Source organism: Canis aureus, chromosome 5 (assembly GCF_053574225.1).
Source record: "Canis aureus isolate CA01 chromosome 5, VMU_Caureus_v.1.0, whole genome shotgun sequence".
NCBI classification, from domain to species: domain Eukaryota; kingdom Metazoa; phylum Chordata; class Mammalia; order Carnivora; family Canidae; genus Canis; species Canis aureus.
The window spans coordinates 6,818,830-6,841,967 of NC_135615.1; the positions used below are offsets into that span (position 1 = coordinate 6,818,830).

The 23,138-nt window shown below is 38.2% G+C and overlaps 1 protein-coding gene across 5 annotated transcripts in view; it reads right to left on the reverse strand.

Annotated features, from left to right (window-relative positions):
• MYO3A (myosin IIIA) overlaps nucleotides 1-23,138 on the reverse strand; it is a 239,889-nt gene that overhangs the window by 32,824 nt on the left and 183,927 nt on the right. For 3 of the 5 annotated variants that reach the window (XM_077896752.1, XM_077896751.1, XM_077896754.1), the window contains 6 exons: nucleotides 22,923-23,128; nucleotides 14,348-14,459; nucleotides 11,840-12,002; nucleotides 9,911-10,028; nucleotides 5,224-6,121; nucleotides 3,051-3,195 (listed from right to left, as the gene is read on the reverse strand). In XM_077896752.1, the coding sequence (XP_077752878.1) occupies nucleotides 3,051-3,195; nucleotides 5,224-6,121; nucleotides 9,911-10,028; nucleotides 11,840-12,002; nucleotides 14,348-14,459; nucleotides 22,923-23,128 (1,642 nt within the window). The remainder of the gene's footprint in view (nucleotides 1-3,050; nucleotides 3,196-5,223; nucleotides 6,122-9,910; nucleotides 10,029-11,839; nucleotides 12,003-14,347; nucleotides 14,460-22,922; nucleotides 23,129-23,138) is intronic. The other 2 variants (XM_077896753.1, XM_077896756.1) reach the window with 1 other exon arrangement.

A 23,138-nucleotide genomic window follows, 5' to 3' on the forward strand; every position in this document is an offset into this window, starting at 1 on the left:
AAAAAAAAAAGGGAATCTTTTTTTTTCTGACTGGAGGGGTTTAAAATCAGATAATATATACAAATCAATAAACATTTAAAGAATGTAATGTTACATTTTTTTGTTATTGTAAAAATCATACTTTCAAATCTTCACTGGTCACTGTACTTTATTATATTGTAATTCCTGGGGGAAATTAAGCAGTGTTCTGTCCAATTAATAAGCAGTTGCTGAATGTCTACTGTGTGATGAATGTGTGCCAGGGTAACAGAAAAACGAGTATGGAGTAGTATATGAAACGGTCCTGCTTGCATAGGGTTGGAAATCTATTTGAGGAGGACAAAACCAATCTACACAAAATAACTTTGAGGATAAGTAAATGTTGACTATGGTACTGATAATCTATTCCCTCCAACAAATGTGCACCTGACTACCTGTGTGAAGTTTGTGATGTCAGCAAGTGCATGAAGATACCTGGGAAAATCACTAGAGCTTGAGGAATACAGAATGGGTGGCGGGAATTCTTGGCTTCAATGTTGTTAGAAGATTGGCAAACTCAGGTTGTTTTATAATGAAAGTCAGAGTCTAAAATTTAGCCTAGAGTTTGCCTATCCTGAGGTAAAAGAAATACATCCTAAGGTACAATAATAGACCTAGAATCATTGTAGGGATTGAATAGTGACAAGTGACCAAGCAATGTCTGGCCCAATTTGTGACCTCAGCTGGAATTCTTTAAACAAATATATGTGATAAATGTTCATAGGCTATTCAATAATTTTTTAAGAAGTTGCATATATCATTAAAATATACGAATATAGATTATATCCAATGATAAATCCTAGCAGATGTTATAAGTGAAATTTCGAAAAATGTAGCATAATGATTATTTGTATCCCCTTTTCCATTTGTATTTATTATAACATTAAAAAACATTCTGGTGAATTTAGTAAGTAATTGTCAATGCATAAGAAATTCAATGGATATTTTCTAATTCCCTTCTTACTTGCTCTGTCATTCTATATGACACCCTAGAAACCTTCTTCCTGGGCCTTCTGGGGTACTGGGCTTCCTGGTGTTCTTCCCAGCTCTCTGGTTGCTTCTTCTTTGCTGATCTGTATATGTCTGAACTCCTGATCTAGGCTCTCTTTTCTCATGGCCAGTGGACTTACTGAATGATCTCTTGGCTTCTGTTGCTACACACTTATCCACCTGCCTACCTGACAGGTCTTCTACCGACTAACCTTTGCTTCGGACTGTTCACCTTGTCAGCCACCACTGCATCTGAACCACCATCATCTCTTTCTGGCCTTCTGTGTTTATTTGTTGTGCCATCAATGAATGCAATGCAATCAGAATGATCTTTCAAAAATGCAGTTGTCTACAGCATGGTTGAATTTTCAGTGTACAACGATTCAGATGTACAAAAATGCAACTTAGTTTTCCTAAAAGTGAACTTAACGTTTACCTCTTAGTGCTCATTTCCACTTTCTAGTGTTACATCATTATTTTTTAATTATTTATTTTAGAGAGAGAGAAAGACAGAATAAGTAGGGGGAGGGGCAGAGGGAGAGACTCTCAAGCAGACTTATATACACTTTTTATTAAACACACACACACACACACACACACACACAAACACACACACAGAGTCCCCAAGATATTTAAAAGTGTGAGTCATAGCAAAACATCAGTAGCCGCTCCTCCCTCCCTATCTACACCCTACCTAGGAAGATCACCCCCCACCCCACCCCTCCTTTCCCAATAAGCACAGGGCTGAGCTGCTTATACAGGGAACACTACCTGGCTTCCTGTGCTTCTCCTATATATACTACCAGCACCTCCCTGCCCCATGCTCATCAGGTGCAGCCATCAAACTAATGGGTACCTGGGCTCTGACTTGTTAAGTTGCTTCTTAACAGCAAGGGGTTCTGGGCCAGGGCCTGAGGGCAGTGGTGGTAGGAAGGGCCAGAGAGCCACTTTTTTTTTTAAAGTTTCATTGTAGCTTTTGACTTGAAAATAATATGGCAGGATAACTGACCGAAACATTAAGATATTTTCCCTTCAATATCAGACTAGTGGCCAAGCTCATCTCAGTATTTTCCTGCCTAAGGGATTTTCCAGAAGTTGGATGAGGTGAGCAGTATTTATCGGCCTTTGGCAAGAGCCAAACTCCTTGCAGAGGTGCTGCCAGGTGTCCTGGTGGGGGTGGTGAGAGTGCGAGGTCTCCAAAGAAAGTGAGGGAAAAGAAGTACAGATTCTCCCAGAGAGAGGTCTGCAAGGCCCTCAGTGGCTGCCCCCACTGGGGGAGGTGATAAGGCTGCAGAGAGGAGGGCTACCTGGAGCACATGTGGACCAGGTGAGACTCCCAACTTGACGGTTTCCAGGTGTCCCCTGCAGGTAGGGGAGCACCACAGCTCCCGACTTGGAGGGGTCATGAGGCCAGCAAGGAGATGGGTGTCCCAACAGTAACTTTAAGGGCAAATAAGTAGTGACCCCAGGCTCAACCTGATCCTTTGGTAGATACATAAGGCTTCAGGGCCTTTGCACAGCCTTGGGGAGAGGAAAGCCTGATAAATACTGAGTCTGAATTCCATACCAGAGTGTGACTTAGGTTGATCAGAAGAAAATTTAGTAATGCATTTGGGTTTGTATATCCGAATGAAGATCTGAACCTTCCATATTCTACTTAAGGTGGCAGACATTGGCAAAGGGAATAGATATATTTTATTTTTTGCTCCCTTTTATCAAACCTGCACCCCACCCCACTCCCCCAAACTCCATCCCTCTCTATTCCCTTCTGGTGCCATATACCAAGTTCTAGTTAAAGAATATATAAAGTAAAAAAAAGGAAAAAAGAGAAGAATTAAGTTAGAGAAAGTAGGAGGTGTGTGGAACATTCTGGAAAGGCTTTTATCTACTTAGGAGAAATGGGATGAAATGAAGGTTCTCCCCCAAACAGTTGGAACATAGTCATCTCAAATCTGCCATAGAATAAAGGTAAGAAACTAATAAACAAAGGATCTGGCACTGCTTTTCCCTTCAGGGAGTTCTAACTCTACTGATTTTTTTACCTGAAAGGCACTGCTGAGAAGAAACTCGTCTATTAATTGGCTTATGAGGATAGACACCCAGATAAAGAGGCTTCAGTTGCTGTGACAAAATCATTTCATTCAGTTTTTTCTGCAGAATGAAATATTCTTCAGATAACTTTGATATCTAAAAAGAAGGTCATGTGTCAGATTAGATCAAGGAAAAGAATTCAGAGGGCTCCACAGGTACCCCAGGGCCTGGTAAATTCCTGATTGCTGGCCCCTGGGACTCTCATGTGTGTCTTCTCCGGAACCCACCCTTGTCTGAAAACCCAAGGTCTGGAAAAGTCCTCACCTGACCAAGCCTCCCCCTCTGGGCTACTTGTACATCTCACATTCTCCATTTAAAACTGCCAAATAAAAAAATAATAATAATAAAAAAAATAAAACTGCCAAATAGGTCATGCTACACAAAGTGTTAGTTCTGTCCTGATCAACTCCTCCTGGGGTTCCTGAGACCTGGCTTCTGTCCCCATCCCTGCAGCAATTGCCAAGCTCTTTTAGTGTGCAGATCCCCTCTGTTGCCTTGGATTGTGTTAAGCCCCTCCTTTCCACTCCAGTGTTCTCAGTCTGACTTCCGGGCCACTCTCCTCTGGCTCTACTCCTTCCATCCGGCCCCTCTGACTCATCTATATCGCGGCTCTGGAAACACGGCTGTCCTGCTGGGTGGCAGGTGGGGCTCCTGTTTTCTGCCTCTGGCTTTGTCCCCATGGAGCACAGGATCTACTCCTGCAGCATGATTAGCCAGCTCTAGGGATATGACTTGGTAATTCTGCATCTCCTCAACACCTCTGATGCACAGCAGGTCAGGATTTGAATCCCCAATCTGGTCTTTAGCATGCGAAAACGTATGAACCAAGGAAAGGAAGGACTGTATGTACACTGAACTCTCTATCCCCTGTGCTAAAGAAAATAGGACCGGGAGGGGCTGATAGATCTCTATGAACAGCCAGAGCTGGAGATGTTTGGGCCAAACCTCTAATATGAAAGAGGTGTCCAAGAGCAGCTACTGTGCTTTCTTCCCCATGGACTCAGCCACTATTAAAGAGGCAAAAAAGCAGAGTTTAGGTACCCATGAGCATTAGGCAATCCCTTTTTAATCTAACGCATGATGGTTGGTCTTTTTTTTTCCTTCCTTCCTTCTCCTTCCTTCCTTCCTTCCTTCCTTCCTTCCTTCCTTCCTTCCTTCCTTCCTTCCTTCCTTCCTTCCTCCTTCCTTCCTTTTTTTTTTTAAAGTAGATTCCATGCTGGGTATGGAGCCTGATGCGGGGCTTGATCTCACAACCCTAAGACCAAGACCTGAGCTGAGATCAAGGGTTGGACTTAGCTGACTGAGCCACCCAGGCACCCCAAATGATACTTCTCCTGAAATTTCATATGCTATTGACTGTCCTGGTAGTGCATATTAACTTATAATATGCATTTTAGAGGTCGTGTAGTTAAAATCCTTCACCTTACATAGGAGAAAATAATGGTGCCTACACATGAACTGATTTTCTTAAGGTCAAATACCTAGACAGAAAACAAGATCTGGAAGTGGCATTACCAGGAGCTGCTTCCTGTGGTCTCACCCTCCCTAGGACTAATTTATCAGTGTTTCACGTCCACCCATGAGAAGCCCTAGGGCCACCTGTCCCCTTTTAGAAACAGCTGAAACATGTCTACTCATGGCACAAGATATTCTCCAACAGGGAACTTTTCTTTGTGGTTCCTCATTGTCATGATGTAACATGTAAATTTTTCCTCTTCATTGCACGTATGTCTGAGTATGGCTACATGCCTAATTTTGACACCTAGTGATGTCTGCTCAAAATGTGTGGCAGAAAAAAGAGCATAGACTTCAGAGAATTTATAAAACTTTCTTTCTTTTTTAGCTATAATGAAAGATCTCAGATATGGAAATTAGCTGCAAAAACCGATGTTGAGTGTCTTTATTCTGTAAGATTTCTATCTTATCTTCTACTATTTCTTATGGCACATTGTTTTAAAAAATTATTGCTATTTGAATAGCAAAACCTTTGAGACATTATGGAGGTTTGCAGTTCCATAAAAACAGATGAAAGAATGAGTCAGTTTTTAATTAACTGTGTTTTCTTTGGTTACAGTGTGGTTCCCAGAGATTTCAACTAGTGAATAAGTCTGTTTATTTACATACCTGTTTTGAAAAGATTGCCAAATCACATGCTTCTTTCTCTAAAACTGCTTTCAAATCTTTGTCATTCTTTGTCCTGTTATTAAAGGATTCCTCATACCTTGTGGGATAGGAATACAAATCGTGAGGATTTCTTGCTACTTCCATTGGTGTTGCAACAACCTTTTGATTTTTAAAAGAAGACATCCGGTCCTTCCTCAATTGCTGCCTCCTTTTGTAGCCTCGGTATTTGCTCTGAATGAACACTGCTGCTCTGTCTTCCTCCTGGGCTTGGATCGTTGCTTTAGCCTGCCTCTCCCTGACTGGCCCAGGCCCTGGATGGCTTCTCTGCTGGCTGCATGCTGGTGCATTCTGGGTGACTACAGATGTCTTCTTTTCCTTGCTATTTGCGTTTTGATAAACTGACTTTTGGCTAAGACTAGGTTCCAAAGTTTTTTTAAAAGAAGGCTGCTTTGTCTCATTCTGTACTGACCAAAGTCCTGGGTAGCCTGGCCTTTCTGATAGGGCCTTCTTTTCTAGATATGCTGCTTTTGATTCTTCAAAATTCCTTTCCTCTGAATATCTCTGGTAGTAATTCTGGACCATACTGTCCTCCTTCTCCACTTTCCTTATTGTACTGTTTTCTTCCAGGTCTTTTGTGTACTTCTTTTTGGGATGTTCTTCTGTCCAAGTGTCCCTCACCAGATGCCGTTCTTGCTTAGCCTCTTCCCCAGTGATGTAATTCATTTTTTTCTGAGTTTGGTATCCTCTGTTGTTATTTTCAATAGCCATCGTGGCTTCTTCTTCAACTTTGATATTGGAAGTCTTCACTACAGATGTACTTTCTTTGTTGTTTGGAGCTGGCATGACTGTTTCATTAGTAGAGAGTGCATTTTCTGTCTGTTTCTTCACAAAAGATTCCCTGTGTAAAACATATCACATCTGAATATACAATACTAAACTGGAGCTTACTTACCTCTTCTGGCTATAACTACTTGGTAGTTATATGTAGTTATATATGTATATGGTAGTTATATATGTATAACTACATACTACGTGGTGTTGGGAGAATAGTAAAAGGGGCCAGAAGAAGCTCAAAGTAAAAACAACTCAAGTCGCATTAATCAAGTGTTTCCCAAATACTCTCTCTGGCAACAGCTATGGGCGGCTGCTCAAATAATGATAAAATCAGCTTTGACTTAGAAGGAGAAATATCCTAGCATATTTTCACTTAATGAGGCATTAAAATCCTAGGAATTTAATCACTTCAAAACATGTCTTTTTCAAAAGGAAATACCTACAGTGAAGAAAGGTTGTGGAAAATATATCTAAATTTGAGACTAGGAAGCAGGGTATGTTCACTAGGCTGATGGGCTGTATTTCATCAGCTTAAAGTATGCTGATCACAGGAAATATCTTGCAATATTAAAGAGAAGCAGTGTCCTGGCTATAGTTCATGATCATACAATATGTTGACCAAAATTGCACAATTGTTACTTTACCAATATCCTTCCAAAATTCCCTTGCCTTGAAGATAACATCTCTACAGCTCTCTTTTTTTAAGCCACATGGCTTTTTTTTTTCTTTTGATGAGGACCAAACCCTCACAAGAGCAATATGGCCATGAAAAGGGTGCTAAGGTACAGTGAAAAAGTCATAGCCTGACATGATAATTGGGGGTGGGGGTGGTTTGCCAAAAACTTTTTTTTTTTTTTTTTTTTTTGCCAAAAACTTTTCATTTTGGCTCAGGAAAGCCACTGGAGAATTTTGATATCTTGTATATCAAAGATATATATATCAAAGATATATCTTGATATCTGTTTGTACAGAAGGGCTTATCTTAGAGTCAAACTTGGAAAGTTATTGGAACTCAAATTTCCTAATTCCACTTGCTATTTCCTAGGCCTATGATAGCATCTTTAGGTTTACGCTAAAGAGGAGACGTAACAGAATCTCTGTTATTCTTCCAGGGACCAGAGAACTAGGTAGGGTACCAAGAACCTATAATTTCCAGAGTGGCTATGCTAGTATTTTGAATACCTTCATAATACCCCCAAAGAATGTCTATACTAGTCAAAATACAGTTAATGAGGAAAAGATAAGCAAATTAGATCACAAAGCTATAATCTAAGCAGTGTGGTATTGGCATAAAAACAAACTCATAGATTGATGGAACAGAATAGAAAGCCCAAAATAAGCACACACATTTATGGCCAATTAATTTACGAATTAATATGGGGGTTAGTAGAATATACAATGGGGGTAGGATAGTCTATTCAATGAATGGTGTTGGGAATCAGACAGCCACATGCAAAATAATGAAACTGGATTCCTATCTTATACTATACAAAAATCAATTCAAAATGGATTAAAGACTCGAACATAAGACTTGAAATCATAAAACTCCTAGAAGAAAATGTAGGTGGTAAGCTCCATAATTTTGGTCTCAGCCATGGTTTTTTTGTGTGTTTGCTTTTCATTTTTTGGGATTTGATACAAAAAGCAAAGGCAACAAAAGCAAAAATAAACAAGACTACATAAAATAAAAAAGCTTCTGGGCAGCAGAGGAAACCATCAATAAAATGAAAAGGCAGCCTACTGAATGGGAGAAAATATTTGCAATTCCTATATCCAATAAAGGATTAATATCCAAAATATATAAAGAACTCACACAACCCAATAGCAAAAAAAATAAAAATAAAAAATAACCTGATTTAAAAATGGGCAGAGGATCTGAATAGGCATTTTTCAAAGAAGATTGAAGGCATTTTCAAATGGCCAACAGGTGCATGAAAAGGGACTCAACATCACTAATCATCAGGAAAAATGCAAATCAAAACCACAATGAGATATCATCTCACACCTCTTAGAATGGTTACTATTACAAAGGACAAAACAAGTATTGGTGATAATGAGAAGAAAAGAGAATCCTTATGCAGTGAGAATGTTGGTGGGAATGCAATTGGTACCATTATGGAAAACAATATGGAGGTTCCTCAAAAAAACTAAATAGCATTACCAGCAGCAATTCTACTTCTGGTTGTATATCCAAAGGAAACAAAACAATTATCTCAAAGAGATCTCTGCACTTCCATGTTCATTGAAGTACTATTCACAATAGCCAAGAGATGGAAATAACTTAAGTGTCCATTAATGGATGAATGGATAAAGAAGGTATGGTCTATGTATACAATGGAGTATTGTTCAGCCATGAGGAAGAAGGAAATCCTGCCATTTGTGATAACATGGATGAAATAAGCTAGACAGAGGAAGAAAAATACTGCATGGTATTATTTATGTGTGGAATCTGAAAATCAAAAGAAAAAGTCAATCTCATAGAAACAGAGAGTTGTGGTTGTGAAGGGTAGGTGGGGGAAATAAAAGTTGGTAAAAGGATATAACCTTCCATCTATACGATGACTTAATCTGAGGATCTCATGTAAATCATGGGACTATACATGTTTTGTAGAACTGAAATTTGCTAAGGGAGTACGTTTTAAATGTTCTCATTAAAAAAGCATAAAAAAGAACTATGTAAGGTGATGGATGTGGTAATGAATTAGATGGGGAAATCCTTTCACAATGTATACATCTATCAAATCATCATGATGCACACTTCAAATATCTTACAATTTTATATAAAAATTATACCTTAATGAAGTTGAAATTTTTAAAAAGATGAGTAAGTTTTTGGGATCTAATATACAGCATGGTGACTGTTAATGATACCGTATTATAGACCTGAAAGTTGTTAAGAGACGTGTTCTTACCACACACACACACACACAGTTGTAATTACAGGTGATGAAAATGTTAACTAACTTTACCATGGTAATTGTTTCACAATATATACGTGTATCAAACCACCATGTTGTACATCTTAAACTGACCCAGTGTTATATGTCAATTTGATCCCAATACATTTGGAAAAAAAAAAAAAAAAGACAAGGGTCCTGGGATTGGGGCTGAAATGCTCTTTATCTCTTATAAAGAGATACAACTTATTCATCTTTCGATCAACTTAAGTTTTACCAGTAAGGCAAAATCTATATACTTATATCCCTTCCCCTATTACTTACCAAGATCTTCCATGTCCCTACTGTACCCTTTGCATGTTTCATAGCAGAGTTAACTTGTGTTTCCAGAATCATGCATTTCATTGGTTATATTTCCTTTCCATGATTCTGTGAGCAATTGTTAGGGTCAGGGTTTTGTCTATTTATCTATGTGTCCCCACAGCTTAACATAAAGCCTTCTGTATGAATGAATTCAGGTGGATCTGCTAATATGCACTTAGAAATATAGATATGAAGGGTCAAGAGAAGAAAGGGCAAAGTGCCAAGCTTTGAAGATTGGATTATGACTTAGGAGTTAACGGCATATTGGTTATTAAGGTCATGGGAATGAATGAGAATGTCCAGAGATAATATTTAAATGTGGAGGAGGATTTAAATATGGAAAGAAGAGGAGGAATTAGCAAAGGATACTTAGAGTTAGGAGCAGAAATGCAGAGAGCAATCTGGCAGAAGCCTAGGAAGGAGAAAAAACTGTGGCACAAAAGGGCGGTCATTGGTGAAACGCCAATGAACTCCCAAACAGGACAAAGAACACAAGAGTGGCCACTGGCTGTTCACTGACATTTAATGGATATATATTAGAAACCTGAAAAACGTATAATGTTAAAATGGTATAAGAATGAACATCACTATACCTTTCATTTTCAAAGTTTTTCTTATAGTCAAATTTCTGATCATGAGTCTGAATGGTTGCTGTGTTTTTCATGTTAATGATTTCTTTTCTTTGTTTCCTGACTAGATGTCCTCTTGCAGCTGAAACATATAAGGTCCAGAGTAGTGTTAATCATAGTAAAGAAAAAGAAATTACTTAAGTGAATAGAAACAAATTTTTTGACCAACAATGTCAAAGGGGAAAATAGAATTAAAGACTCCAAATAGAACATGTTCATTAAAAATATTGTTCATTAAAAAAATTGTTCATTAACAAGATTCTTCTAGATGACAAGCAATAGCAAGAAAATAACTAATTGCCTTTTATATTAAGGCAAGTTCAAGGATGAACTAAAATGAAAGAGATGAAGTAAGCTGATGAAAAAGACAAAATGTATTCATTTGCTTAAAATCTACTAATAATTTACTTCAGTTATTTATGAGAGAAAGCCTTTATTATCTAAGTATATGTTTTGGACTTTTTGGCTAATTGTCCTTGGAATCAGGTATTTTTCAGAATTCTGATTTAAACTTTTTTATTTTATAAAGGTAATTCAGAGGAAACAACATATATCCTCCTTAACATTCCCCATGTCAGGGCAGCATTCCATCATCAAAAACATGAATATTTCTCCAGAAAAGTAGTATTTTTACTATGGGCAATGAATAAAGGACTATAAATATTATGTCATGTTTCATTGCCAGATGAGTTATGAAAAACCTTTTCTTTTTTTTTTCTTAAGATTTTATTTATTTATTTGTGAGAGACACACAGAGAGAGGCAGAGACCCAGGCAGAGGGAGAAGCAGGCTCCACGCAGGGAGCCTGATGTGGGACTCCATCCTGGGGTTCCAGGATCACGCCCTGGGCCGAAGGCAAGTGCTCAACCACTGAGCCACCCAGGCATCCCTGAAAAACCTTTTCTTAAGTATTTTATAAATTTCAGAATCGTGGATAAAGAATTGGATTCCAAATTATAGGGATTTGCATTTTGATTCTGTAGTGAGAAAGTACCGGCTTTTAAATCCCCAAAGAGATGAACCATTATGAACTGACAGATCTGCAACTAGAACATGAATCTTTCAAATGTTAGTGATTCTGCTCGCCATGTCAGTGTTCTTCAGAAAGCAGGCTGCAAATCCATAGTGGATCATAAAATTGACTTAGTCAGCCAAATCTAGCATCTAAAAATGAAGTGGAATAAGCTGGAATAGAAAATATCAGAGTGCATTCCTTGTAGCATGTGTGTATATAAAATACAGAATACAAAATAAAATATAGTTTTTACTATGGAAGTCCAATCAACACATTTTGAAAGATACTGTATTAATCCATGCCAGGTTTTAAATTTAGTTTCTCACAGAAAAATGGAAAATGAAACCTAAAGTCTATTGATATGTTTTAATAAAAATTTGTGAAGTATGATTATAAATATTATTTCCCTACAGTTAATAGAAAGAAATGGATGCCCTTTAACAAAATGAGATTTAATCAAATGGTAAAAAATTATGGCAAGTATAACCTTTGGAATAAAGTAGGAAAAATGTTATTGTCCAGTGGATTATAATAATGATTTCTGAGATCTATAATTAATTCAATCACTTGTCATATCTTGCACAATAGGTCAACTGTGTTTCATTGATGCTTGGCAGAAAATTGAAAAATTAAATTATTTTATTTAAAACAAAACATTCAAATATTAAAAGTGTCAATCACTAAAACAATATGATTTAGATTTGTATAGAGAAAATATCAATGTGACAGAGTCTGGAATTAAATACAAAAGCTACATAAGAATGGAGGTTTGTAAAAAAAAAAGAAAAAGAATGGAGGTTTGTATATAATATTAGATTTTATGTCCATCTCTAGACGTTTAATATTTTGTTATACCATGAGACCACCTGAGTGATTACCTGACTGTATTATTATAGCACTCTCTTTCCTTTTCTCCTGTATTTTTTGGTATCTTCTTGAATCCAAGAATCCTCTGACACAGGCTTGAATCAAAATAAGCTTGTCAATGGCTTCCTTTCGCATTAAATTTAACTGTTCCACATGGTAGTATTTCAGGAACACCTTAAAAGAATTAAAATAAAATACAAATAAAATTATGGCACACAAATGTGAAACTGTCATGGGCTATGCTTTGAAGAACGGATCATATTCTGAATCTTTTTAAGATTTTGGACAGCACTATCTTTTTCTTCTTTGGCCTGAATTTTGCTATACTGGTACAGATTTTTATTCTTGAAAAAAACCTCTTTCGAGAAGGAATACTGTTTAGCAATCATAGTGTCATTTGCAACAGGTTTTGCTGAATGGGCCACTAAGAGTGGAGGATGTTCAGCTCTTTTATCAAAGTTTTAGCAACATACACTCTGAGTGAAGCTAAGTTTTATGTTTTTAAAAAACAACTATTTCCCAAATTTAAAAATCTTTACAAATCTAGTTGTAAGACAGAGGACACTTATAGCTGTAGCAATTCATTCATCAAACGTTTATAAGATCTGCTGTATGTACTTATCTCCTGTGGATACAAAGGTGAATAAGGCAGCCCTCTGGGGCTTTTAAGGGGAATAAGGCAGAGAGATGGCTCCAGACAGAACAACATTCTCACTAGACCCAGTGGCCACCAATGGAGAAAGGATGGCTGACTTTCAACCATTCTAGAATCAAGAGGGATTGAGGAAATGGAGGAGCCTGACAGCCTGGAGTGGTTCTCATTTAAGAGTTTTCTACCTCCTCCAGGAAATACGAAGATTTTTTGTTGTTGTTGTTGTTGTTTTAAAGGATACACTTCCTAATAAAAGTCACCTAAAAGAGTTTATTGAATCCACTAAGAAAGTTACTTAAATTCAAATATAACAGTTGAGCCATAAGAACTGGGAACATTGAATGTAGAATCCTCTGGGCAGTTCCATTACTTAAAAGCTTGGCACCACAGGCAAACAGTTGAGCATGATAGGTTTTGATTGAATTTAGTTTTAATTTCTATGGGATTCTACATGTTAATATATTTAGTCTATTCCACTGTTGACAATTCATTTAAAATTCAGTCTGTTTAAAAAGGTCATCTATTTATTTATTTATTTTTTGCACAGTATTAGAAATGTTTCCATATTGAATATTCTTATCCATCTTAATGAGATGGAAAGGTGAAGTGGAAAAATACAAATAGCTTTGAAATGCTACTTAAATACCAGGCAGAACTGGAACTGCAAACGGCCCTTTTAACAAGTTAACACTCCACTGGAAGTTAGGCATGTGTTTCAGACCAGAAATCATGAGATTTCAGCCTAACAAAAGTCATCTTTGTGATCACCTAAAAGAAAATGGTGTAAATAAAATACACACCTTTTTAGTGCTCAGAATCTCCCCCTTACTTAATACTGAAGTAAATAGAGATTTCTAAACATGTGGGACACTCAGCCTAAGATAAATATATTTTTTAAAACTCTTCAATTGTTTTTGGAGTAACTTCTCATGTAAACATGATGAAAATTCTCCCCGGCATCTTCTACCCCAAGACGCAACTGATACGGAAGTTTGTTTCAGTCTCTGTAGGTTTGTGGTATGGCTGGCAGTGGTTATTCCTGAGTGGTCAATTCCTGAGTACTTCTTTTCTGCAGATTGGCTCTTTTTCCATTGTCCCCCAGTGATGTGTTCAGTGTACCCGAGACCTGGTATCCTCTCTATTTCCTCACTCCCAATTTTTCAGGCTAGAGGATATTTGAGAAGCCTATGCAGCCACCTGTCTTACTTCCATATTCAAAATTTGTTATGATTTTTTTTAGTTCATTCTCTAAGAGATTAAATAAGTTAAGATCTCTCAGGGCTCAAATCTAATCCATAAACACACTGATATCCAAACACATATAGCAAGTCTACTAACAATGGTGAATATTTTGCTCCAGATAAATTTCAAGTTTATAACAGAAACAGATTTGAGAATTAGGAAAACAAATTATATCTCATTGTGATTCAGATCATTATGATTTTCTGCAGAATATATTCTGTATATGTTATATACTACATGATATTCATTTATATATTAATACATTCTGAATATTTCCTGACTATATTTGGTGGTCACAAAAAAGAGGTAATATGTCAGTATGTTGTCAGTACTATTTGAAATGAAGTATATTCACTCTAAATTTCATCTTTTTAGAAAATAAATCTTCAAGGGAAACTTTTTTTTAAGAGAAACTTTTCTTAAAAGAAACCTTACAAACAAGAAAGTGTTTAATTTTGCTGAAGAAAACCTTTATAAATTATCAACTTAATTCCGTAATTTAAGCTACAGATTCTGTAACAGAAAAAAGCCATAATATTTTCAGGCACTGTAAAACGTTACAATTCTCAGTAAATCCAACAGAATTATTAATTTTTTTTTCTGGAAAGTTACATGAAGACATTACTTTCGTTTTTCCGAGGGCCCAGTTGTCAAGACCAGCTTTTTCCAAAATGGCCGCACAGGTGTCAGGGCTCACTAGGGGCTCTTCATTCCACTTGTAACAGAGAACATGGTACCTTCAGGTGCAAGAAAGGGCTGGTTAGTATTTCACAAAGGTTCCACGCCTCAGTAGCCGGGTGGACACTTGACAGCTCTGTGCAAGGAAGGAAGAGACTCCCAGACTTAGTGCAGGAGACCCTGTAGGCATTCCCAGAACTCTAAAGTAGACAGACAAAAATCCAGACCAGTCTGTTTCTGTAAATTTGAGCACTATTTTCTCAGTTTAGTGATTCCTTTTCAACCCTCAACACCAAAATTCCCCACAAAAACTCCACTTAAGAAAAAAATCAGTTGGGTATTTTTTAAAAAAGCACCCTTTCTCTGGGTACTAAAAGTACAAGGATTGCAGTGGCCAGCACAGGGAAGGATTTTATTCTTTTCTCATCTTCACAAAAACATTTAAGCTGATCTTAAAATTGGACAAAGGAGTTTAATTCTCTGCAGACTTTCCACCCCTATATATATGCCTTTTATCACTGTATTTCCTTGAGTTATACTATGTCTCTCACTGGAGAATTTCTCTATTGGTTTAATACATAAAATTGAGGAGAGGAAGTGAGTAAGGAGTTAATGCAGGAGAGAACTGAAATAGGCTCTAAGTTTTTCAAGCTGACCAGGTGAATGAAAGGAATAAAAACCCAGTCTACCTTGGCCAATGATCTTGGGCAAAAAGGCAGTTTTCTAGAGTTTTCAACACTCCCTTACTTTTACTTAATTTCTTGGTGTAAGATTAACCTGTCAGTCTGGAGGAGACAAAGCATTTGGTAGGTTTTGAATTTTGAAACAGAGGGCATAATGTGCGGAAGACTGAGGTAGTCTGGTCAAGAGAGCAGAGTTCTGACCTTGACTATTACCTGTGTAAATTTAGACACATCAGGGAACCTCTTCAAGTACCAATTGCTTCATCTAAAAATGAGTCTGTAAATAAAATCTCTAAGTCAACCAGAGAAAGACAATTATCATATGGTTTTACTCATATGTGGAATATAAGAAACAGTGCAGAGGACCATAGGGGAAGGGAGGGACAACTGAGTGGGAAGTCATAAGAGAGGGAGAAAAACCATGAGAGACTCTTAACTATAGGAAACAAACTGAGGGTTGCTGGAGGGGAGGTGGGTAGGGGAATGGGGTAACTGGGTGATGGGCTTTAAGGAGGGCACATGATGCAATGAGTACTGGGTGTTACACACAACTGATGAAATACTGAACACTACACCAGAAACTAAGTATGTACTCTATGTTGGCTAATTGAATTTAAATTTTTAAAAAAGGGGGAAAATCTTTCAAGCAATTTGTCCAGTTTAACTGAATTAATAAAAAACATTGTTATATACACAAAAAAGAACACATTCTAGCTCCACCAAGTTTCATCCTGTTAAATTTGCAGATGAACCAGTTTCTGCTAGGCTCTTTGGAGAATCCTGGCCTCCAATGGTCTAGAAAGATGTGATGGCCATAGCTTTTGCTATTTGTGCAAATAACCTCAGGGGGTGCCCATCAGCATGCCCTCACCCACAGGCCTGCCACCTTGAGAACTAAACTTGCTCATGGACATACCATGACTAAAGAGCTACTCTGCCCTCTCAGCCTACCAATCATCTCCTGGTTTTACTTCTTTGCAGATCTAGCAGGATCTCCTGGTTCATCATGTGAGCAACCCCTTAGTGGGCTCCCTCTTGTTCATTTGTTTGCTCTGCAAACATGGCAAATCTGGGCCACCCAGTCATTGTTCTCTGCCCTTCTGTCAGGCTTTGGAAATCTGCCAGAGAAAATCACTGTTCATTTGCAGTGTGTTCCCCAGGAACCCTCCTGTTTCCTGAGTCAGCCAGGCCCACAGAAACACCCAGAATCCTACTTGGTGTCCATCACCATGTTTCTTGCTCAATCTTTACAACTGTTTAATCTCTGTTGCCCTGTTCTCTCCCAGCTCCTACTCTCTGCATTGCTCCTGGGAGATTTTAGCAGAGGCCACCAGACACAAGCTTTGCTGATCTGTCCCCAGCTATGGATTGGCTTGTCCACTTTGGATTCTGCTCTTCTTCAGAGGAGGAGACATCCATTCCTCCCCCTCTTCTCTCCCATGTGTCAATCCCTTTTCTCTCTTCTGGCTCCTTCCATTTAGCACAAAACAAACCCTCCACATCTGTCTCACCTGAAACCATTCTCTGCCACTAGCTGTGCAGATCAGTTGAAAGAATGCTTAAAATCACTGTCTCCATTTTTTTTTTTTTCACTTCCCATTGCTCTGCAGTTCCTGGAATCAGATTTAGTTTCACAGTAAGTAGTAAGGACTCTTCTTTAATCACATGAGAAGTTTCAGTGATGAAATCTAAAGGGATGCCTTTCAATCTGATCTGAAGTGTTCCCTTTGTAGCACTGGATACTGATTGCCTTTTTCTCTGGCTTGAGTGTCCCCATGTTTGCATCCCACCTTGTTTCCCTGCTTCTTCTCCTTGTCCATCTCCCCAACATGCTTCCTATTTAGACTTGCCACTCAAATCTTAGTGTTCTCCACTGTTCCATTTCTTTCTAGGCTCTCTCCACAGGTGTCTCATTTACATATAGAGTTCCAACCATTCTCCAGTGGATGAGTCCTAAATCTTCATTTTCAGCTCTCTTTCCACAGACTCTAAACATATCACTCCTGACTGCCCGCTCCGCACCCAACCTGGTTATCCCACAGGCACCCCAAACTCAGCAAGCCATTACCTTCCCTCTCTTCTGCTACTTCCTATCCCTGTGAATGCTATCACCCCTTTTTCAAAGACGGTAATGCTAGAAATCCATGTGTCATCCCATATTCTTCCCTATTCTCCACTCAGTGTATCCAACAAGCTTACAAACCTCTCTGAAATTCATTTCTTTCTCTCTTTTCCTGCTGCCATTGCCTTGAACCTACTTCATCACCCCTTCTCACCCTTCCATTCTCTAATTGCCTTCCAACTGGTTATGTCCATTCTCCCTCCCTTTCCTCCCCTAGCTGTGTCTGAATTGTCTTAACACAATGAAAATCTGATCATGTCCTTTCCCTACTTGAAAGTCTCCAAGAATATCCCAAGCTCTAAGCTGTGATGGCAAAAAGAAGTGCTTTCAAAAGCTGGGCACATGACGTATATAAGTTGGTGAGCAGCAGAAATGTAGGAAATGCAAAGGTCATACCTGTCAAAAAGTAGTCATTTAAAATTAGTTGACATATATGAAGATGGGCATGAAAGCTCCCTCCTCCTTTGTATCCCTGCCTGCCTTTCCAGCCTCATTGTTTGCTAGTTTCTATGGACAGCTTGAGCTCTGGTAATAAAAGCTATTTAAAATTCTGCCAAAAGGCCATGTTTGCTCATGCCCCTATGCCTTTGTATGTGTTTTTCTCTGCACATCTTTCATCCTCATGGCTTGTTCCTTTCAGGAAGACTTACTCTTTCAATATTCTAGAAACTCTCTTAACGTATCTTTAATGAATAGACTAATTGATTAATTGACATTAAGATGCAGTGGTGGGTGTCCACTGCATACTTGGAGCTCACGGGTGATAGCTCTCACTCGGGTGCCTGTGTGCTTCTGCTCCTGCCAGGTGAGCTGAGTTTGCTGCCAAACCTGTTTATGCCAACTGCACTTGAGGTGACATGATTCAAAAACATATTATGTAAACTAATGAACTATGAGTGAGGAAAGCCAGAGAGTTGTTGCCACAAAACTGCATTAAATTCTTTGGTAAGACTTCCTAAAGAAGTGGTTTAAACCTTATGGAATTAAATGTGGACCAAGCCATTACAAAGGGTTGAGGAGAATCTTAAGAAGCAAGAAATATTCAGCCCTATGATTATTTTACAAATATCTTTAACTTCCTGCTTCATCTCAAGAAATAGTAACTGGTGGGACGCCTGGGTGGCTCAGCAGTTGAGCGTCTGCCTTCAACTCAGGGCATGATCCCACGGTCCCAGGATCAAGTCCCACATCAGGCTCCCAGCATGGGGCCTGCTTCTCCCTCTGTCTATGTCTCTGCCTCTCTCTCTCTGTATCTCTCATGAATAAATAAAATCTTAAAAAAAAAAAAGAAACAGTAACTGGAAATCATAAATAAGGGGTTATGGATAGCTTATGTAAAAAAGCCAGTAAACTCTGGTTAGTGGACTTTTATTCAAAGAAAAAAATTGAGCCTATATCAAAAGGTTGAAAAATCAATATATGTTTATGTTCTAAGTTATGATATCTATGGTATGTACTTATATATTAGTTTAATCATTCTTTGCTTTATCTGAATTTCTACTATAATCTAAGAAGTCTTCTGTCCTCATTTCCACCATCTCCATGTTATGCTCTGAGTGTCCTGAGCATACTTTTATTAAAGTATCCACTATTCTTTCATTCACTTGATAAATATTTACTGAGTACCTACTATATGCTAGGCATCCTTCTAAGTGCTGAGGACATAGCAGTGAACACAGCAGATGAGCACCTTTGTTCCTGGAATTTACATTACATTGTACGATAATGTACATAATTAGGTCCCTGTTCCCCACCAGTAGTCTGTGAGTTCTTAATGTCAGAAGTTCTTTTATTAATCTTTGGATCTTCAATCTTTGGGATAAGATTTGGGCTAATCTTTTTATCAAAGACTAGAACATAGTGGGTACTCAATTTAATATTTGCTGAAGGACTAATGACCTGCCTCTGGGAATTGCTGTGAAAATAAACACCGAAGTAGATCAGAAGTAATTTATGTAGGAAAGCCCCCAGACTCTTGCTTTGTTGCATCTCTTGTTTTAAGGACTTGTTTTAAAGCCAACATACTGGCTCTGCTTTGTTTTTTACGGGCTAGCTTCATGGTTTATGTTGTGGGATTCAAGACCATAGGTAATAAGCAATATTGGGAGCTTGGAGTGGAGGCAAGAATAATAATGAAAATATTATAAATAATATGTATTGATGACACTAGGTTCTATTAATATAATTCATATATATATTATTTCATTTAGTGGTCATAACCACATATAGAGTGGATACTATTACCATTATCCCAATTCGCAAGTAAGAAAGATCAAAGCTTGAAGCTTATAGCAGTTACTCAAAGTAACTTTGAACAGGATCACACATTTAGATAGTGACCCAGGACTGGGGTTTGAACTTGGATTTTCTTTCATTTTTTTCTCTTCAGACTTGGTTTTCTGACTTCAAAGCATGTGTACTTACATACTTCACTATACTACTGCCTTCAATAAGTTTTGGTTGAGGGGCACCTGGGTGGCTCAGTGGTTGAGCATCTGCCTTTGGCTCAGGTCATGATCCCAGGGTCCAGGGATCGAGTCCCACATCAGGCTCACTGCAGGGGCCTGCTGCTCCCTCTGCCTATGTCTTTGCCTCTGTCTGTGGCTTTCATAAATAAATAAATAAATAAATAAATAAATAAATAAATAAATAATAAAATCTTTTTAAAAAGTTTTGGATTATATGGTCTCATTCATTTGGGGAATATAAAAACTAGTGAAAGGGAATAAAGGGGAAAGGAGAAAAAATGAGTGGGAAATATCTGAGAGGGAGACAGAACATGAGAGACTCCTAACTCTGGGAAACGAACAAAGGGTGGTGGAAAGGGAGGTGGGCGGGCGGTTGGGGTGACTGGGTGATGGGCACTGAGTGGGGCACTTGATGGGATGAGCACTGGGTGTTATGCTATATGTTGGCAAATTGAACTCCAATAAAAAAAAATAGTTTTGGTTGAACTAGAGCTCTGGTAGCCGAACCATTGTATAGGTGCCTCGTAGAAAAACGGAGCTTACTTCAGTGGCTTCTTAGTATAAGGGTTCATTTGAAATATCTACACTAAACATCCCGTGCAAAGTTCATGTTGTGTATCTTCCCTTAAGATTATTTCTTTGTCACAAAACAGAAGTGTTTATCTACAACAGAATGGACAAAGAGTCTGATGAATTCTGCATCATACAGAGGGTTACTCAAAGACTAAGGAAGGACAATTATTTACTCCTATTTACACATCTACAGGGCCTTTGCATATTGTTCTGCCTCCTAAGGGTCTTTGCCAATTTAGATGACAGCTTTCAAATCAGTGACAGAGAAAAGGTTTAGCCTTTTATTTCTGGAACTTGTATTCAGAACAGCCATTCATGTGTTCTCTGTATACTGAACTTTTTTTTCTACTCCTCGCTTATCATATAGTAACTTGATATTCTATATAGCATGGGACTTTGAGATACATTTACAAATTTATTCTCACTTCTGATCTTCTAAGTAAGCAACTTTCAACTACCATATCATCAAGAAAATAGGTTTAGTTCTCCTTACTGTCCACATTGTAAAACCATGGATAACTGAAACTATAAGTTTAATATAGCATTTGAAGCTCTCTCTACATAATTTTTAAGAAGATTTTATTTATTCATGGGAGACACATAAAGAAAGGCAGAGACATAGGCAGGGGGAGTAGCAGGCTCCCTGTGGGGAGCTTGATGTAGGACTTAATCCCATGACCCCAGGATCACAACCTGAGCCAAAGGCAGACATTCAACCACTGAGCCACCCAGGTGCCCTCGAGGTAGTTTTAAAATGTGTTGTACTCTGCAATGGTTAGCATACCCCCAGCGTGGAGCCCAACATGGGGCTTGAACTCAAAACTGTGAGATCAATACCTGAACCAGATTAGGAACTGGACACTTAACTGACGGAGCCACCCAGGTACCCCAGCACATTACCTTGTGCCTAAAGAAAAGGTCATTGAAATTCCATGGAAATTATAGTAATATTATATTAATATTATTTATACTAAGTTTTAAGCAAGTTAAAGATCAACTCTTCTAAAAAATGAAAAATATGAAATTAGTTCACATTTTGATTTTAATTTTAAATCTGAAATTCCTTCGTATCAAGTATGTTTAGGTTCTCTGTCATCATGAAGAAGTGGTAGAGTTTTCCTCATCTCTTAAGGTGCTGAAAATGAATGCCTTTCTTATCTTTTTTTCTCAATTATAAATCAGAATGAAGTATCTACTTATTTCCTAGCTTTTAAAAGTTATTTCTTAAAAAAACAAGCTAGGTAGTAATTACTTACTGAATACCTGAATGCTTCTAAACCTGTTTTGTGGTTTTTTTTTTTTTAATTTTTATTTATTTATGATAGTCACAGAGAGAGAGAGAGAGAGAGAGGCAGAGACACAGGCAGAGGGAGAAGCAGGCTCCATGCACTGGGAGCCCGACGTGGGATTCGATCCCGGGTCTCCAGGATCACGCCCTGGGCCAAAGGCAGGCGCCAAACCGCTGCGCCACCCAGGGATCCCTGTTTTGTGTTTTTTAAAAATACCTTTCTTTTCTTTTCCAGGTGTCCAAAGGGGTGAGAAAAGGCAAAAAACTACCACAGATACCTGAAAATATGAAAATTTGCAAAAATAATAAGAATTTTCATTTTATTTAGGAAGGGTGTAGATTACCCCAAGTAAAAGAATGCTTGATACAGGATAAGACAATGTTTTGTTTTGTTTTTGCAGGGAGGGAGTAGAAACTTTGCTTTGTTCTTAACCCTAATTCCTGGAAAAGGCCAGAGAATGTTACACATAGAGAATTCCTTAAGTACTAGGTTTCTCCTGAAAATTGTAATATTTGGAAAACAAACCAAGTTTAACAGCTAATAGTAATCATAGAATTGATAAATATCAGAAACATGGGCATTAAATACATAAGGTACTGAATCTCTATATCACCACAAATGTATTACTTAAAATATATTTAATATATAGCCTAATTCATTTTACATTAATTTCAAATACTAAAAAAGGACCTCTTCTACCAAATTGAGTCTCTTTTTGTCTTCTAAATACTGTTAGAGATAATGTCTCATTTGATCCTGCGAGCAGTTCCACCAGGCAGTCATGGCAGATTTATTAAACGAGGGGAAAATGAGGTTTGGTATAGGCCATGGTTTCTCGATCTCAGCAGCACTGTTAACATTTTAGGTTGGATAACTATTTGCTGGGCGGGGGATGGGGGGTGGGGGCTTTCCTGGGCCTTGTAGGATGCTTAGCAGCATCCCAGAACTCTATACACAAGATGCCAACAGCAACCCCGATCCCACCAGTTGTGACAACCAACAAGGTTTCCAGACCTTAACAAATGTTCTCTGAACAGGGGGAGAATTTCCCTCTCTTGAGAATCATTGGTACAACCCAAAGGTCACACAGCATGAGCGCTGGGATGAGAACCCAGGCCCTCTAGCCACTCCGTACAGAAGCTTAGGCTTTTCAATCATATGCCCATGACATGTATCCTACGCGACCACACAGGATCTTCCAGATGAGAACGGAAACTTCCAGCCTTAGTTACTTTCTCTTTCAATGCAGAACCATTTACAGAAACAAAATACCTCCCTTCTAGAACACCTAAGTGATTCTTTTTCCTATGTTGTTTCCTAGAATTCTTCTGATGAATTTCTCTACAAACTATATATTATATGGAGCTTTGAAAAGAAGTCCACATACCGCTTTATAAAGTTGGTGAAAAGTATCCGATGTGAGTATCCCAGCCTTCGAATTCTTGCTGTTTCCAGAATTCCTGTGTAGCGAAGCTGTAGGAGAACTTTCTCTTTGTCATATTTTCTTGCCTGACGTTCATTATTTGGTTTGATGCAACGGACAAAGTGAGGTTGGCCCACCACCATTTTGGATAACAAATCCATTAGGGAATACTATAATATG